The sequence below is a fragment of the Musa acuminata genome, chromosome BXJ3-11 (assembly GCF_036884655.1).
Source record: "Musa acuminata AAA Group cultivar baxijiao chromosome BXJ3-11, Cavendish_Baxijiao_AAA, whole genome shotgun sequence".
In the NCBI taxonomy this organism is placed as follows: domain Eukaryota; kingdom Viridiplantae; phylum Streptophyta; class Magnoliopsida; order Zingiberales; family Musaceae; genus Musa; species Musa acuminata.
The window spans coordinates 32,369,199-32,386,729 of NC_088359.1; the positions used below are offsets into that span (position 1 = coordinate 32,369,199).

Below are 17,531 nucleotides of genomic sequence, written 5' to 3' on the forward strand. Positions count from 1 at the left end.
TTCTCCTAATATTTGAATCTTTTCTGATGGACAACTAAGAGAGCTATCAATGTAACGTAATAGATCATATCCAAATAAGAGAATGGTGAATTATGCTCGTCTCAAGATGCATAGTTGCATCTTTGGAGTGCTTGAAGTGAATTAGAGTTACTAGATATAAGTTCCGTAGGTTGAGATAAATTATTATATTATGAGGAAACAATAATTGGAGTTTAAATGTAGAAGCAGATGATGTATCGAGAAGATGTTGTGATCCAATAAGGAAAATTCAGAACTAATGGTGATCTGGTTAGAATGCACAGGTGATAGAAAAGTACATAGGGAATAATCTAATCTAACGAAAGAGATCATATCTAAGAAGTGCACAAGGGAGAATATAATATGAGATGTGTAGAAAGAGCGCTCCCTTTTTCCTTTCTGGAGTCATTCTTTCGATCATGAATGCTGATAGCATAGTCAAAAGGATAGTAGAAGATAATAAATTATCATCGAGAGGTCGACCATGGATCCAAGGTGCCAGCGAGTTCAATAATTGACATGAAGGGGACGAGAATATCGGTGAAGATGAAGGGAACACTCACTATGCAAGATTGCACAACGATGGAAGATCATCGATCGAAGATATTGGTAAATCCGCTATAGAGGAGTTGCGATAGGAGATCAGCATGAAGGAGTTACAAAAGGAAACTCATAATATGCTATTATCTACTGTGATACCATGATAAATATTTTTAATTTGATTAAAGAAGAGATTCAAGAAAACTTCAGCAAACATACAAGAAGAACTAAGTGCACGTTATTAAAATCGGATGGGGCTGCATCACACAATAGACAATTTATCCTCCTACAAGACGAGGCTCAATTGTTCCATGGATGTCGTTATTTGGGCCTAAAATTTGCCTCCGCAGAGGCCCACATAGTGATCACAAGCCTTAAGATGCAATTAACATGATATCAAAGGGAGAAGAAAAAAAAAATCATCTTTTGATTGATTTGGATCACACACAAACATAATCACCATCGATCAGGTTTAATTTTTGGATTCAACGATACGAATTAAAATTTTAAGATTATAATGCATTTAATTACCCTTCTCTCGTGGTTTGACACGAGAGAAGCTGTTGTTGGAAGCTCGAGGGGTGGTGGGCTTTATTTTTAGGATCGATTCGAAATCTATTTGAAACGACGGGTTTCGATTTCGATTTCAGATCCTAAATAGAATTCGATTATGATTCCATTATATTTCAATTCTAAATCGATTCCTCCCTATGACAAGCTTTGACAGTGAAGCCACCGACATCCTAACCATCACGTTTTGTTTGTTTATTTATTTATTTATTTATTTATTGACTTCCACTGTACAAACAAAATACTTCCCTCACCTCACCTCACCTCACGCACCGCTCTCCAAAATTTTCCACACGCGAGAAACATAAAAGTCAGCAACAAAGAAGCTACTCCCAAGGGTTGCGGGCCCCGCTTAGTCGTCCTTCTCAACCGTCGCCGCCCCGTCCCGGTTACTCGCCTCCAGCTCCGCTTCCTCTCCCCACGACGCCGCTCGCCGCCCCGACGAGAACCGCCTCATCCCTCCTCCCAGACCCGACCCCGGACCCGCAGGATACGGCGCCGTCGTTGCTTCCCTCGACGCCTTCTTCACTGTCTTCTCCAAGATGCTCCTCCGCGGCGGCGATGAGCTCTTCTCGACCGGCACCTCCGGCTGGCGGCGTCCGCCGCCGCCCAGCCCGAGGATGGCCATGAAACCTGCACAACAGCCCGTCAACTCCGGCTCCACCACCGGGTCGCGCTGCTGCTCCAGCTGGCGCCGCGCCCGCGCCCTCTCCGACCCGACCTTACCGAAGCAGGACACCTTCGGGGACCCCGGCTCCCTCTCCGGCACCGCCGACTTCCGCCCTCCCCCGCGGCCGCCCTTCTTGGGGAAGATCCGGCCTTGGGTGGACCGCCGGGTGCACCGCCCGCCGTAGCCGGAGGTCTGGACCTTGGCGGGGAGGCCGATGATGGGCGGCTTCCGGGGGACGGAGAAGCGCTCGGAGCTGGACCGGGACTTGGAGTTGGCCTGGCCGGACTTGGGGTTGGTGAGCCCCTTGGTGGACTCCTCGCGATCGTAGATGCGGTATCCGAGGCCACCGCCACTCCTCCCGACGGGAACCTCGAATGACACGCGCGGGAGGTGAGGATCATGCTCCTCCTCCTCCTCCTTCTCCTCTGGCGGCGGTGGGGTTCGTGTATCGCAGGCGACCTGGGGCATCGGATGAGAGTAAGAGAGAGGAGAGGGAATTGAGAGGAGAGTCCGTGAAGAGAGCCGAGGAGTGTGGATGAGAGCTTTAAAGAGGAAGAAGAAGCATTGCTTGGGATGGAAATGGACGCCATCTTCCGTCGCGGGCTCCACCACCGCCCCGTCCCCCGCCCCCGTCTGTTACGCTACACGACGCCCTCATCTTACAGCGTAGATAGATCGGTGATGCAGAATAACGTTTTCCCGATATATATATATATATATATATATATATATATATATATATATATATATATATATATATATATATATATATATATATACATGAATTTTTTTATAGAAGAATAATCAATAGCAATAAATAAAAATAAAAAAAGAACTAATAGAAAACCCATTGAAGTAACATCTCCTCCTCGTATGCTAATGGTCTTCCAAGATGGGCTGGCAATTACTGCCAATGAGGAGTCCGCTTGTGCCGTGGGAGATTGTTGTGTCAAGTCAAGCAAAGATATGCGGTATGAGAAGTCGGAACAAGTTGGCGCTTTGACCCACACAAACACGACACAAAACCAACTATTTCTTTCTTTCATTCTTTGTTTGTTTGACTTTTGTGGTGTCAAAAGATTTGACACTAATAATCCAATTCAAGCATAATTTAATGATGGATCCATGACGTCATGGGTGACGGCATTGCATTAGCGACTTTGACCCTGACCATGACAAATTCAACACACTATATAAGTGAATCAGCAAACATGGAGACAGCGAGGATACGGCATATTCACGGTGCTACGTTAGAGATTCAAAGCTAGATTCGTAGGCCACAGCCATCACATTCGCCTCTTCCGATGTTTGGGAGGCCCATCTTGAGCTTAAGCTTAGACGTTGGATGAAGGGGAGGGACGCTCACCACCTCTCGCTGAACCGAGGAACCATTCAACGAGTGCATTGTTATCCCTTGTGTCACTGGTACACCGATTGGATGACTAATAGTTAAAACTTCTAATATTTCGATTGTTAGATTTAAAAAATTTATATTACAATCTTATAAAAGTGAAATAACTAACTCTATTTACACGAATGCCATCAATTTTTACGGGAAGTACGAAAGTAAAAAAATAATAATAATAATTTCAACATTTCAATTGAGGATAACGGATGATGTTGTCACTAGAGGCCGAGGATGACTATTGTAGACGAGGAGAACGACGGTGAGAGGTGAGGATCACTCTTCTCATCAACAATAGCCCCCAATGACGTCGTCATCCGTCACCACCAACGTCGTCCGTCACTATTAACTGAAACAATAAAATTACCTTTTTACCCATTATTTTTATGCTTTTGTAGTTAGATATTTCATTTTCAAAACTCTATGGATTCTAATGTAAATTTTTTAAATCTAGAGATTGAGATGCAAAAGAGGTCTAATTACAGAAGATAATATGTAATTATCCCCAAAATAATACTAAATTAAAATATATTTAAAATTTTAATTATATTTATATATTATATAACATAAAAAATTTATTTTTATAGTAAAATTATGTTAAAAAACTTATAACAAAAAGATGCATAACACTGTTAATATTGGTCCCAAGCCCGGATGAAAAATATGAAGAGTTATGTTAAGTCACTAACAACCAATGTAAAACAATATTAGAACCTATAAACATGAATTTTAATCAATTCCCGTATAGAATTACGTCGTCACCGGAAAGTAACGCGAGATACTTTCCCCATCTAAGTGTCCTAAATTATAAATGATGAGCTAAAAGGCCGTTCAGAAATAGTCCATCACATCAGTACCCAAATGTGATGCAAAATAGATAAGGATTATCTTATTATTTTGGACCAATAACAGTAAATAAGTTAGTCCAAGAATTAAGAATTAAATTAGTAACTTGGAATATATAAAAACATATCAAAAATAATAGATACTAATGATCAAAAGAAGAATAAATATTATTTACTTACGAGAGGCAAAACAAAGGGGAAAAAACTATGAAGAGATTAATAGTGCTAAATTTAAATTTTGATATACTGAAAAATTAAACATAGAAATAGTTTAATAATTATTGTTGATAAAGATATTATGAATAATGTTATCAATATAAAAATATTTATAGATAAAATTATAATTTTAAAATTTACGAAAGGATATGATATTTTGAATGTGATTAGTACTTATGCCTCTCAGATTAGATTAGATGATCCAACCGAAAATTTTTTTTGAGAAAGCTTAAGTAATATCATTCGAGGAATGCTTATAATAAAAAAAATTATAATTTAAGAATATTTAAATCATCATATAGGAAAAACAAATGGTTAATATAAAAGGATGTATAGCAACTTTAGTTATGGTAAGGAGAGAGAAATAAAGATGATGGTATGATTTTAAATTTTACAACTTTATATGATCTTATAATTATAAACACTCATTTTAAAAGAAGATATAAATATTTAATTACTTATAAATTATAGTCATATAGATTTTTTTCTCATTAGAAATATAAATAATATTATTTATAAGAATTATAAAGTTATACCTAGTGAATACTTGACGAATTATGATATTAGATCTTTATCATAAAAAATGAAAGAAGAAAAAAATTATGATTACTAGATAGTGAAATTTTAAAGATAATAATATAAACCCTTTTAAGAATAAGATGAAAAGGAAAGTGATTTAAAACTTAAATAGAAATAATATTAATATTATTTGGACTATAATCATTAATAATAATAAGATTAGATGTGTAACCTTAACAAAGAGTTGTCGGTGGTGTGAGGAAGTCTTTCATGGAGAAGCTAATGTTTGCCTTTGTTGCCACCAATCTTTAGTCACCGCTCAGTGGTTTGCTAAAGCTATCGGATGGAGCATTAAGTCACCACCGCTCAGTGGGTCTCCGGCGCCAACTTATATCATCCGCCGGCCGAGAGAATTGGAGTATCGAAAGCTGATGCCGGAAGAGGAATCGAAACATCGAGCAGTAGGCGTTTCAGAATCCAACACCTTTTTGCTTCATCCACATCAGTAAATCCATCCACCTTTGGTCTCCGGCGCCAACTTATATCATCTGCCGGCCGAGAGAATTGGAGTATCGAAAGCTGATGCCGGAAGAGGAATCGAAACATTTAGCAGCAGGCGTTTCAGAATCCAACACTTCTTTGCTTCATCGATCGATCTCAGTAAATCCATGGATACCTTTGGGAGGACGTCTCAGCGTGCCCTTGCCGTCTAGACGTCTTCTGATTTACATAAATGCCCTCATATTTTATATGACGATGTTGCCCTTATCCGTGATGATTTATATATGTGTCCACCACAGCCCCTCTCTGCCCTAAAAACGCACGAGAGCGAGGCTAATGCCCGGTGAGGGAGAAGGGGAGGCGAGCGATCGGACGCTTGGATGGCAAGGGAGAGTAGAGGATGAATGGCGGAGGATCAAGGAGCACGCCGAGACGTACCCGTACGTGTGGGGTTCTTACATCCTAGTCTACGGCAGCCTCAGCGCCTACCTCGCCTACCGATGGCGGAAGCTACGGCGGACGGAGGACCGCGTCCGAAACCTCCGAGAACGCCTCCGAACGCTCGTCGAGGCTGAGGGTTCGGCGGCGGCTTCAGGCACCGCCGGATCGGCCGCCCCTTCGATGCCGAACAAGTCGCGTGGGCCTTCTTAAGGATTTTGTGTCCTCGAAATCGGTTAGTATTGATCTGAACCGCTCCTTTGAGTTTTTATTGGGTCTTGTTATGTGATATTCTGGAATTTAGGGTTTTAGCTGCTTAGCATTTTGGGCCGAAGAATCCTCAGTTCTGCTACATTACGCAGTAAAAGGGATCAAAATTGCAACTTCTGTAATTTTCTCTTGCCATCGCAACAACTTTTTTACTACTGCATCTCTTATATTGAACTAAAGGAGGCTCTTATTTGATGAACTTCCGTGAACAGGCTTTGTAATGCTGTGGTTAGACGGTTCTGTTGGGGAACGTATAGTGTGAGACCGTAATGTGCCCTTCCTATCAGTCTAATCCATATTTTTGTTAGTGATTTTTAAGCTTATTGCATTTCTTGAGATCGCATGCCATTTTCAAATTCATTTCTTAATCCACAAGGGTTATCTGCAACATATTCAGCTTAACTAATGATTTGATTTGCACTATGTTTGTAATTGATTTGAGCTCTAATTCTTGAGACATAAGTGGAGTAGAATCGACAGAGCAAGCTGAGTTTTTTTCTCCTTTTTTTGAAGGAATGTATTGTGCCTATATCTTCTTCTAAAATTAATAGATAAAGAGATATCAGGCTAAGGTCCAACTCCAAGGAATTTTACTGCGGATGCACTTTTTTTAGATTATATTGTGTATATTGGCTAGATATTTGAACGAGTTCTGCAATTTCAAGGCTAGAACTGTATTAGCATGGTCAGTGGTGCAGACTGGAGCAATGAAATCTTAGCCCTGTCATGCTAGTGCTGCATCGGCAGAATGTCTGTACCAAGGTGTCCTGTTGTCTTCTTCTATCTCAAAGCGTGCTACATGTTGACACCGGTAATAAGTTTGATAATTGGAGTAGACTGGACAGGGCAAGTTAAGTTATCTATATAGTTGCATGACTTTGTGGACTACTTGAGAGTTTTAATGGAGGCGCAAATATAGTTTAGGCATTACTGTAACCTACATTTACGAATGAGTTGCAAACCTAGTCAACAATAGTTTGTTGACATGGAGAAATTCTGGATATGGCAAAAGCAGGATTGTCCCTCTAATGGAATATTTGTTGTTGCAAGATGAGTTCACAGCCAAAAAGGATATGGATGGATGACAGATATTTGTAGTCAAATTTGGCTGGGCAAGGCAAGTTTCAAAAGCTGGTGAAACAGGATCGGTACAAGTCCTCTTCACATTAGTTTCAAGCTGCTTGATCTGGTCTTGTCTGGTGTATACTATATAGGGGACTATGAACCAGATAAATTGCTGTTTGAGAATTTCAAAACCAAAACATTTCATTGTAGAAACCAAACCAAACTGGCATATTATTGTTTGGCTTAGTTTTATTTAACTTCCATATTTATATAAGCCAACTTACAGCATATATCCTTAGGAAGTTTCTAATTTCTCAAAGTTTTGATTTGTGGTGAGATGAGAACAGACTAGATAAACAAATAAACAGGCTCTGGTTATGATCACTGTTAGGACTTTGAATGCAAATGCAATATAGATTTAGTATGAGAACAAATATTATTGGTATATAATAAAACCAACATGTAATCTCTTTTCCTCATAATTCTTTTTAATCTATCATTTTTATTTAGTTTAAACCCAGTCAAACCACATGTTATGGTGCTGTTCCGTTTAGATTAGCAGTTTAGACAACACAGTTAACACCTCCACGGATCTTAATAGATAATAAGGTTCACCATAGGCGGAGGAGAGATTCCTAAGAGTAACAAATGCTTCTCTGATACTTATCTGTTGTTATTTTATTTCACTAAAGCATTTGCTTATAACAATAATCATGCAGTTTTCTGGTAAGATTATTAAGTTAGGGATGAAAAGTGGCTTTCAACTCTGCATTTGCTGTCTGTACATGTTTGATTTGGTGTAGGCAAGGAACTCGAGTCCTCAATTGTTATTTTTTTGTCTATTATCTATCATGCTTCTACAAGAATAACTTTTGCTGTTTTCTAATTAGATGGCTCCTTTGAGTTCCAATCCTTGAATTTAGAACAGCTAATGGCACAGTGTGACCGTAGTAGTTAGAACTGCTATGGTTAATTAAACTTCTAAGTTGAGCTTTCTCAGTTGCCGCTTTTTACATGCTATTATTCTCCAACAAAATATTGTGGCAAGAGAGAAAATTTCATGGATCTGATTTCGGTCTTTCAAGAAGCAAGAAAATATAGCAGATCTTTATGCGTTGGGAGTAGGTGAAAACACACTGTATATGGATCAAATACTGGAAATTTTTAGATAACATTGAGAGAATATTTGATATGGATATGTATCCCAAGTAGGATGATGAAGAACAGTTGGATTTTTTTGATGGGTATAAGCTTGTTTGTAGTTACGGATTAGGATAAAGGTGTATGGAAACAAACGCATGCTATTAATATTGAAATTTCTTTCACCTCTAGTGTGATACTAAATTGGGATGTTTTTCAAATATAGTCTTCTCTTTATCTTTTTTTTTCAACTTCCTCCTTCATTTGGCTCTCTCATCACTGAGTTTTTGCTCCTTTTTATTTTGTTTTACAATCATTCATTTGATTTTTTTCCTTTTCATATCAAAACAAGTCTTGTTATTCACTTATTTTCCTCCGCTACCAACTTATTTGAGTTTAATATTTTAGTTTTTGGTCATCAAATATCTGATTTTCAAATATAATATAGTTGCATTTCACATATATATTTTGTTATACAACAATAATAACAATAAGGTTGCAAGTCTCAGTTATTTTGGATCGATTATATGAATCGTATGTCAAAATCATATGGTTAGTTAAGTTCGAAATATTTAAATTTTTATTTATAATTTTTATATCCTTTTTCGTATCATTAATATTAATTATTTTATATTTTTTGACTATCAATCATATCCAGAAATCAATCTTTTCAACACGTCTATACTATCTTAAACGGATCTCACTCGTCGTCATCTTATCCGGTGCAAGGATTAAAAAGAAATGACATACAAAAAATATGTGCTGTTAGAACCAAAGTTAACTAATGCCAACGAATCCGTTTCGATACAGACATTGTTAAGGCAGCAGAAGTACGTGCAGTCATTGTTTTCTTGAAGCACAGCGAGAAAACAGAGAACGCAATTCGGGAATATCTCGGTTGTCGTTCCTGATGGGCTCAGCCACCTTCTTGTACGCCACCATTTCTCTCATGCTGATCAAGAAAGATCAGCCATTTCTTGTAAGCATGTAAATTAATAATATTCCTTTTCTGATAAATTAACATATAACACAACGAACCAAGTGAATTAACATGAAACAGATATAGAGCTCGATGCGGTCATCCAACATTGAAGGCCACACACAGCACACAACCGAGATAGCAAGATCATTCACATTAAATAATTCATTCGGTTGGCATCGATAATTGCTGAAAGATCCTCGCGCAGTTAAACTGCCTTCTCTGCAAATTGGCTTTAGCTTTTTTAAACAAATTTCAGGTGGCAAAATCGATAGATATTAGATGGAGAACAATCAATAGAAATATTAATTGCTAAAGATACTTCAAAACATTCAGAAAACAACATGGTCCTTTACGTGCCAACACGTTTGTTTGCAGCAACAAAGCAATAAAAATAAGCTTCATGTGAAAAATGAAAACAGCCGATGACAGCTAATCTAGATGGGACATCATTTTGGCTTCTCAGAACACGCATCAAGCAACTCAAACCAACAGCTTACTTGATCTTCTTCTTGGGCCTCAGCTGCAAACCAAAACAAGCGGGAGATTACTAGCAGTTTGAAATCATCTCTGTTTCCCATGTTTTTTAAAATAAGAAACAATGTTGCCTTCGGGAAACCAGCATTAGTTAGATGGAGATGTAAGGGGGTGTAATATACGGGAAGAATACTTGGAACCTCTGTGGAACACGACAGATTAAAATTAAATAACTCACAAAATTGTTTAGAATTTTGCAAGAATATTCACTGTATTTCCACAGAACCAATCAAACTAACCAATACGGAGATGAGAGAGGTACCTGGTTGCTGTGGCCGCACTTCTTTTTACGGCAATTAACAGCCCTTGGATGCAATCTTGCATAGCATCTGGACGGAGAAAACGAGGATGGTTACGCATAGTCTCAAATGGTTATGTAAAACTAAACAAAATAAGAAAACCAGCAGATGCAATGCACGTAGATTGCTCCATGTCTATATCCTTTCAAGGACTTAGGCATGCAAAAGAACATATATACAATATAGTACTCTACTCTCAAAGCATTTTTCACTTATCAAACAAGCCAACACAAATTTGCAGCCATATAGACATCCACAAATATATCCACAGCAAAAAAAAAAAAGAAATCAGTCAACTGAAATTTTGTTTAGTGTGCATCGAGTACACTAGATAAGCATGACATTAATGCAAGGAGCTTGAAGCACCAGAACCATTACCACAAATTCATTCAGTGTTATGAGACTAGTACAAGAAAAGGATCAACAATAGGCACTGCAAATAGAAGAGCAACTATGTGGAGCACTGCATACACAAGGAAATCCATCACAGAAAATGAAACTATAGCCATTTTTACATGTAGATGCAACAGCAAAGGAAACGTCACAATGAAAGCAAAAAATCCGTGCAGATGTCATAAGCCTGGAGTAACAATTAATCATGAGACAAAAACTAAGCTTCCAAGAACTTTTATTGCCTGCAGCATGATCGAAAGTATGAAAACAACAGTCTTGCTTAAAACCACATCAGCAACAATTATAAACTTCATGAATGCATCTACAAATTGATAATGACTAAGCATGAGAAAGAAAAAGATTGATTACTATATGTGTAACAGAGACCTAACATGCCTCAACTTTTCTGTGCACATGTAAACAAATCATCATCCCTGCCACAGGTTGTTTCATATTCTCTTCAACAGATAAAAATGAACACATCAGGACACTAGATAGAACTAGCTCATCAGTAGCACTGGAATAAAATGAATATCAGCAAGAAAGAGGGCAATAATAAACCAAAATGCCTGAGTAATGCCAGTTGCAACTTTATAATTCTGTTTTGCAGAATAATAAAAAAAACACAGAATAAGAAACTGATTATCAACAAAAAAAAAAGTACACAAACTGAGATACCGAATGATAATAATTTCACCAAAAGCAAATGGTTACCAAGTTATCGGCAAGAACACACAGGATCGCTAGCAATATTTTCACAAGATAGCAAATCATCTATATGATTTATATTTAAAAGCACTCAAATGCAAAATTGAAGCTATAAAAGGAAATTGAACACCTTGTATCATTTGGGAATCTATCTAATAAGGTGTCCTTAAAATGCTTCAATACTCGGAACAATTACCGATGACATTTTTGGGACAGCCTAACATTGCTGAATTGAAACATGAAAGTCAAAATTATTAATAGGTTACTAACTCCCCGGAGATATCTTTGTTTATGCATAGCCCATTAGCCTCATTAAATCTTTGTTTCTGCATAGATAATTAGCTCTTGTTGCTAGTAGAAAACTCAAACCAAGTATTTAAAAGAAATCCAACTGAACAAAATAACCAATTAAAAGTACCTAGAAAAAGAATTGCAGGCATTTGTGTTGCTTTACTAGCAATTAAAGAGAAGATAAGCATGACAAATAAGACATGAAGAGGTTGCCTAATAGAATAACAGAAAGAAAACCAGCAGCCCAGAAGTTAAAAGAAACCAAATTAACTACTAACAATACAAAATAAATATTACACATGTAAGAGTTCTTTATGCATTTTCCATTGGACAAAACTTTACTTCTTATAGAACGCAAGATTCTCACCTATTATCCCATCCATGATATGAGCTTCAAACTAATAAACTGCATCTGTTGACAACAATAAGGGTACAAAGCCCTAAGGCAGAAAATTGATCCATGTAGGACAACACAAAGGGTGGTACAATTTTAGATATGTTGTGAACTCTAGCAAAATGATGGCATTGCGACGAGACACATCTCCGTGAACATTCAAAAATTCTACTTTATACTCAAATAGTGCAGATATACTGACCATGATAACCATATAACGAATTAGTGTTTAATATATTTACACCTACAAGTCATTTTTTAGTACTTTTTTGCTGAAAGCAATTATGCATGGTACGCAGATCAGAAACAAAAATTTTCACAGACTTAAAGATCATAAAGACTTAAGTAATAAGGTTAGACGATATCTAACTTTCTGCAGATCATCTTTTCCTGATTATATTTCCTGGCTAGAGCCATCAGAGAGGGCTCAATGATACCGCCCCTCAGCCTCAGGACCAAATGCAGCGTCGACTCTGCATCACCACAAAAAAAAAAAACACAACTCTTGTCAACTCTTGATAACCAATCAACAAGAAACACAAATGAAACAAAAAAGAGAAATCTAATATGATCACAAGATATCACCTTTCTGAATGTTGTAGTCGGCGAGTGTCCGTCCATCCTCGAGCTGCTTCCCGGCAAAGATCAGTCGCTGCTGGTCCGGCGGAATCCCTAATTTTGTCGGGTGAAAAGGCCCACAAAACGATCAGAAACCACATGCGAGATCCCACCGAGTCAAAATCGACGAACCACGAGAAAGTACCTTCTTTGTCCTGGATCTTGGTCTTGACGTTGTCGATGGTGTCGCTGCTCTCGACCTCGAGGGTGATGGTCTTCCCCGTGAGGGTTTTCACGAAGATCTGCATCTTTGTCACTCGTTCTTGCTCCCTCTTCCCGCGCCTCCCCTCCCTCTCCGTAAACGAAACCCTAGCACCCATGGCGAGTACTTTTATCTTAGGGTTGCCATGTTGCAGTTCCATACTGACGAAGTTGCCCTCCGATGTCCGTCGTTTTACCCAATCCTGTCCACAGCTCACTTGGGTCGAGTCGGACCGCGTCGGCCAACAGCGGACCATGTTCGGTCTTGTAGTAGCTGGCCTCCACCATACATGTCAGCCGGGCTGAATCAGCACCGAAAGATCCCGAGGTACTGGCCCGTTTCGCGGACGCAACAACGCCCTCAGAGAATATGTGATTTTTCAGGGTTGATCGAGTCTAATTGATTCCAACTCGATAGCAGCGATCCACCTCCTTTTGTTTTCCCATCCCTTTCTAGTAGAAACAAAAGTGAATGTGACACTAACGATGTAAATTTTAATTATGCACCGTTATTCCAATATCAAGTAGGACACGAACTTAATATTTTTAATGATGTGATGCATATGGCGACCTTTTTACTCGTGCGTCTCACGATCCCTTGACGCGCGTCACGTCGATTTGTCGATGCTTGTGCCGTGACTTAAGTCGTCGAAGTGTAGTGTCACTCTTCGATGGCTGGTGTATGCTGCATTCGTTGGGGAGGTAGCGAATGATGTGTCGTCTGCGACGCCACCAAGATCTCTGCCATAGAGCATATGACACGAATCCTCTCACCGCGGTTGTGCTGTTCACCAAGTGATGTGACGCGATCGGTTGATTCGTGCGAAGGCCCATAAACGACAGTGACTACGACAACGACCACGACAAGTGGCGTCCTTTCTCCCACCACAGCTCTCCGGCTGCGCTCCGAGTCCCGCTTTGCTTCCCTTATCGCCGCCGCCGCCGCCCCCGCCCGATCCCCCGGCCACCCTCTGCCTCGATAGACTCTTCGTTCCATGGAGGGTCTCCGCCATCAGCGATCCCCCGGCTCTGACCGCTTCCTCGGCCTCTTCTCTCCGCCCCCGCCCGACCAACCCGCCGGGGTCGAGCTCCACGAGTCCGATGTGCTGTGGACCTCACTCGACCCGGCGCCGTCTCTGCCGGAGACGGCGAAGCCTAGCCCTAGCACCTTCCTCTCCCTCTCCTCCCGTGGCGCTCCCCGCGGCCCGAGGGACCGGAGCTTCGGAATCCTCGCCGCCCTACCGGAGGACGACGGGGGCTGCGTCCCCGCCGCTGCTTCCCCTCTCCTCCAACGGAAGCCATCAATTTCCTCCTCCTCCAACTCCCCGTCTTCCTCGGCCACCACCGCGGCGCGGATGATCCCCGCGATCCCCAGGGCGAAGCCGGAGTACTCGCTCTCGGTGCCGGTGGGGAAAGTGCACCAACCGCAGTCGCTTCCGATCAATGTGCCCGTCGTGCCCCGGAGAACGACAGGGCTCGGGGTGGAGGGCGCCGATGGGGCAGACGACGGAGGCGGGGACGAGCACGAGATGATGATGCCGCCTCACGAGATCGTGGCGAGGACTCACGGGAGGGGATCGAGGATGACAACCTTCTCGGTGCTGGAAGGGGCAGGGAGGACGCTGAAAGGAAGGGATCTGCGGCGCGTCCGTGACGCAGTGTTGAGGCAGACGGGATTTGTGGATTGATACGGTAAGCTGTTTGCTTTTGTTAGCAGTCTATGATTTGGATCATTTTTCCCGCAATCGATAAATTTGATGGGAATGAACGGTTGGAAGTCTTCGATCGGCGTTTGATCGGTCGTCTGTTGTTGTTTAGTTTCACTACGGGTTCATAAGCCAGAGGGTCATAGAACTGCTTGCTGCATGTCGTTAACGGTTGTCGTGCAAAACCACATTCTTTTAGATTTCCCATCTTCGAAAACTATGATTTTAATCTCTGCCCGAATGCTTGAAAGGAGTTTTGTCTCTGCTAACAGTTGTGTGTGCAGTCTTAGCTTGGAACGATGCCCAAATCAAAATATTTTTATTGGATATCTTGTTATGGTCGATCTAAGTCGGTATATTAGCTTAACTATGAGAATGGTTGCTATTCGACTTAATTAATATTTTTTTCCCTTAAGTTTACTTTTGATTAAAACATAAAAATTAAAATTTAATGCACTATTTCTGAGTTATACATTTTTGATATCAGAATTAATGCAAATGTAATCCCGGGTGGACCACGAAGCCATGTTTTAAGGCAGTGGTTGACTTGCATCAGCCCATTAGAATATAAAGCACGGAAGCATCCCCCTACCCACCCTAACACCTACAAGCGAGTCGAAGAGGAATGCTGTCTTCTTCTTGTCTCCTTCGTTGCTTTGCTCGCGCACTGACCTCCTTGTTTAATTACGAGGACAAACATGCCTCTCAGAATCCGGCTATCAAAGCTCTCTAATTGAGGAGGAGGAGTCAAGAGAGCATGTTTGGAACCGGAAGACACGATGGCTGCCATTAAGCGTTCGCTAGCTGACATGTTCCCATGGAAGGTAGGGACACGAGACATTGATGTTTGAATTATTGGCCTCTCGCTCTTGATAAGATCGATTCTCCTGGGAAGGAGTCATCTTTTGATGCTCGCTCGGTGAATGCAAGCACATCGGACAAAGACAAGTAAGAGTGGGACTTTTAAATCCATTGTTCTGCCATGTGTGAGTGAGGATCATGAAATGAACCCAGAAACTTGGATACTTTTTGTTGGGCATAGAAATGTTTCCTTCCGATCACCTACTCTTTGTATTTTCCTTGCCTTCATGTCTATCATGGGGTTGTAATAGCATACTTTGAACCTTTCATATGGCATCATTATCACTGAGACTTGTATTTGATTGTCGATCTTATGAATGACTTTAAAATAATCATGTATTCAAACGAGACAAATAAATGCATGCCTTCAGCTTTTCATCATTGTTTATTTTATGTCAAACTATCCTTCACACTCTCCCTTCTTAAGGGTGCAAATTATTTAATATATTTTTCTCCGGTAAAAGAAAAGAAAAAAAAAAAAAGGATTTATTTTTGATATCTCAGATTTCATTGCTGCTCGCTGCTGTTGTTGTTGGATAGCAGGCGCACACAGCTTTCCACTTTGCCTTGTATTCCATTCGATGGGCAGAATAATAAGTCTCAAAACACACAAGCATGAGGAAAACAAGGCAAGACAAGGGAGCGGTTAGCTGCCCGAGTTGAAGGTTGCAGCTTCTCGTGAGAAGAAATGCTGCACCTTGTTGCAGCTAGCGAACAAAAAGCGGTAATCGCAACAGCAGAAGCAATCCATATTTGAGTGCGAGCAGTGAAGGTCACTGTTATCCTCCTCCAACTATTATTTATGGCTCGCTCACGGTGACTCGCCCTGCAAATCCCTGCCTTCAAATGCCTCAAGAAGGCCACCGCTATTTCCCTCGCCATTAACAACATCTCGTGCTGCACTGCACCGCACTGCACCGCATTCCATTCTCCTGTTCCTCTTCTTCGCATACATAAAAGGACATCCGATATGGGCAGGAAACCAGGCTTCTTCTCTCTCTTCTCGGCCACGAGGTACACGAGCCACGCCTCTTCTCCCCCTACTCCTCTTCCATGGCCGTGGCCTTCCTGCAGCCACCCAAGGACCCGCTCCTTCAGGGAGAAAGACGGTGGCGTAGTAGACTACGTAGGCACGAAGAGTAGTGAGTCGTCATGCGGCGACGCCGTCGAGGCGGTCATCCGCGGGCTGCGGTCGGACAGGCTGTTCTTCGAGCCAGGCGCGACCAGCTCCATAGTGGAGGCGGCGGACGTCGGGGCCGTTCCGTTCGAGGGGAGCATCGCCATGGCGGTGGAGTCGGAGGACCCTTATCGTGACTTCAAGCAGTCGATGGAGGAGATGCTGACGGCTCATGGAGTCATAGACTGGGCGTGGCTCGAGGAGATGTTGGTTTGGTACTTGACAGCTAATGGAAAGAAGACGCACGAGCTCATAATAGGAGCCTTTGTGGACTTGCTTGTAAGCCTTGCTTCTTCTTCGTCTTCTTCTTCTTCTCCTCCATCTTCTTCCGATTCTTCTTGAGCCACCGAGATGGAGGAAGAGAACATATAAAGTGACGCGTTTGACTTCCTCTCTATTCCATCAGTGAATGCTGTAGCCATCGAAACAACACTCCAACATAGAGTTGCCAATCTGAGCTTCTCGAGGGAACACAAAATAGAGAAGAAAATGATTATATATGTATATATATGTAAAAAAAGAATTATATGCTGTTTAAACTTCCATTCGTCTTGCTGCAATGATCCTGCTGTTTTCGCATGCGTTGACGATTTGCTATAGCAAGCATTCAATATTTAGAGAGACTTCAAAGACATGAAGTTCTCCACCAAACGAGTCTTGCATAGACAAGTATTTCGAGGCATTCCATTGAATTGAATCGATACGTGTGTACGACAAATAATAGCTATGAGAAAAGATCGTAGCTTAATGTCAGATAATAGGAAATAAGAATTGCTCGTAAGTTTAAACAGGATGATAATACACATACATAAGCAGTGAATCAGCATCATAATTAAAATCTGAAAATAAAGGAGCAGCGAATGCAACATCGGAAGATCATACAAAATGAAACACCACACTCTTTGTTATTATTATTTTTCGACGAATAAAAACAAATTCTTGAGGAATAGTCGGTCCAGATAAAGTGGAAATCGAATGCATGGTCGGAGGACATGCCTCTTAGTTATTCGATCGAACGATCGGCGTGCTCGAGGATCGCAGAGCAGCAGACGGCTCCAAGGAGAAAAGACAGGGAGATACCTTCAGCAGAGCTGTAGATGCTACGAGTGAGCCAAAGGATACTGTGGTCTGCAACATGAAACTATAGATGAACAGTGAGTGCTACAAGCG

At 41.1% G+C, this 17,531-nt stretch overlaps 3 protein-coding genes, 1 long non-coding RNA gene and 1 pseudogene across 5 annotated transcripts; 3 read left to right on the top strand and 2 right to left on the bottom strand.

Annotated features, from left to right (window-relative positions):
* Window positions 1-1,218: 1,218 nt before the first annotated feature.
* LOC135652179 (uncharacterized) lies at window positions 1,219-2,392 on the bottom strand. Its single transcript, XM_065172954.1, has one exon. It carries the CDS (start codon window positions 2,264-2,266, stop codon window positions 1,481-1,483), a length of 786 nt encoding a protein of 261 aa, XP_065029026.1. The 5' UTR covers window positions 2,267-2,392; the 3' UTR covers window positions 1,219-1,480.
* Window positions 2,393-5,044: 2,652 nt separating this feature from the next.
* LOC135652476 (uncharacterized) lies at window positions 5,045-6,310 on the top strand. Its single transcript, XR_010502134.1, has 2 exons — window positions 5,045-5,443; window positions 5,584-6,310. It is a non-coding gene; the product is annotated as an uncharacterized LOC135652476 (long non-coding RNA).
* A 3,149-nt stretch (window positions 6,311-9,459) lies between these two features.
* LOC135653147 (ubiquitin-ribosomal protein eL40 fusion protein-like) lies at window positions 9,460-13,499 on the bottom strand. Its single transcript, XM_065174711.1, has 5 exons — window positions 12,562-13,499; window positions 12,384-12,470; window positions 12,169-12,271; window positions 9,976-10,042; window positions 9,460-9,699 (listed from the first exon to the last, which is right to left on the bottom strand). The coding sequence occupies exons 1-5, from the start codon at window positions 12,872-12,874 to the stop codon at window positions 9,673-9,675; spliced, it is 597 nt and encodes a 198-aa protein (XP_065030783.1). The 5' UTR covers window positions 12,875-13,499; the 3' UTR covers window positions 9,460-9,672.
* Window positions 13,498-15,486, top strand: LOC135586546 (protein S40-7-like). Of its 2 annotated transcripts, none has more exons than XM_065174709.1 (2): window positions 13,498-14,309; window positions 14,811-15,486. In XM_065174709.1, exon 1 carries the CDS (start codon window positions 13,613-13,615, stop codon window positions 14,303-14,305), a length of 693 nt encoding a protein of 230 aa, XP_065030781.1. In that variant the 5' UTR covers window positions 13,498-13,612; the 3' UTR covers window positions 14,306-14,309; window positions 14,811-15,486. The 2 variants fall into 2 exon arrangements, with proteins under 2 accessions (XP_065030781.1, XP_065030782.1); XM_065174710.1 differs by having other exon boundaries at window positions 15,033-15,486.
* Window positions 15,487-15,679: 193 nt separating this feature from the next.
* On the top strand, window positions 15,680-16,733 carry LOC135653036 (transcription repressor OFP13-like; annotated as a pseudogene).
* The last annotated feature ends 798 nt before the right edge of the window (window positions 16,734-17,531 follow it).

Bases quoted from the DNA above. Each gene is read 5' to 3' on its own strand.
- LOC135652179 (XM_065172954.1), bottom strand. From the start codon at position 2,266: ATGCCCCAGGTCGCCTGCGATACACGAACCCCACCGCCGCCAGAGGAG.
- LOC135586546 (XM_065174709.1), top strand. From the start codon at position 13,613: ATGGAGGGTCTCCGCCATCAGCGATCCCCCGGCTCTGACCGCTTCCTC.
- LOC135653147 (XM_065174711.1), bottom strand. From the start codon at position 12,874: ATGGTCCGCTGTTGGCCGACGCGGTCCGACTCGACCCAAGTGAGCTGT. The intron at 12,471-12,561 runs GTACTTTCTCGT...CGACAAAATTAG, and splicing joins CAAGATCCAGGACAAAGAAG to GGATTCCGCCGGACCAGCAG. The intron at 9,700-9,975 runs GTACCTCTCTCA...TTTGGTTTGCAG, and splicing joins AGTGCGGCCACAGCAACCAG to CTGAGGCCCAAGAAGAAGAT.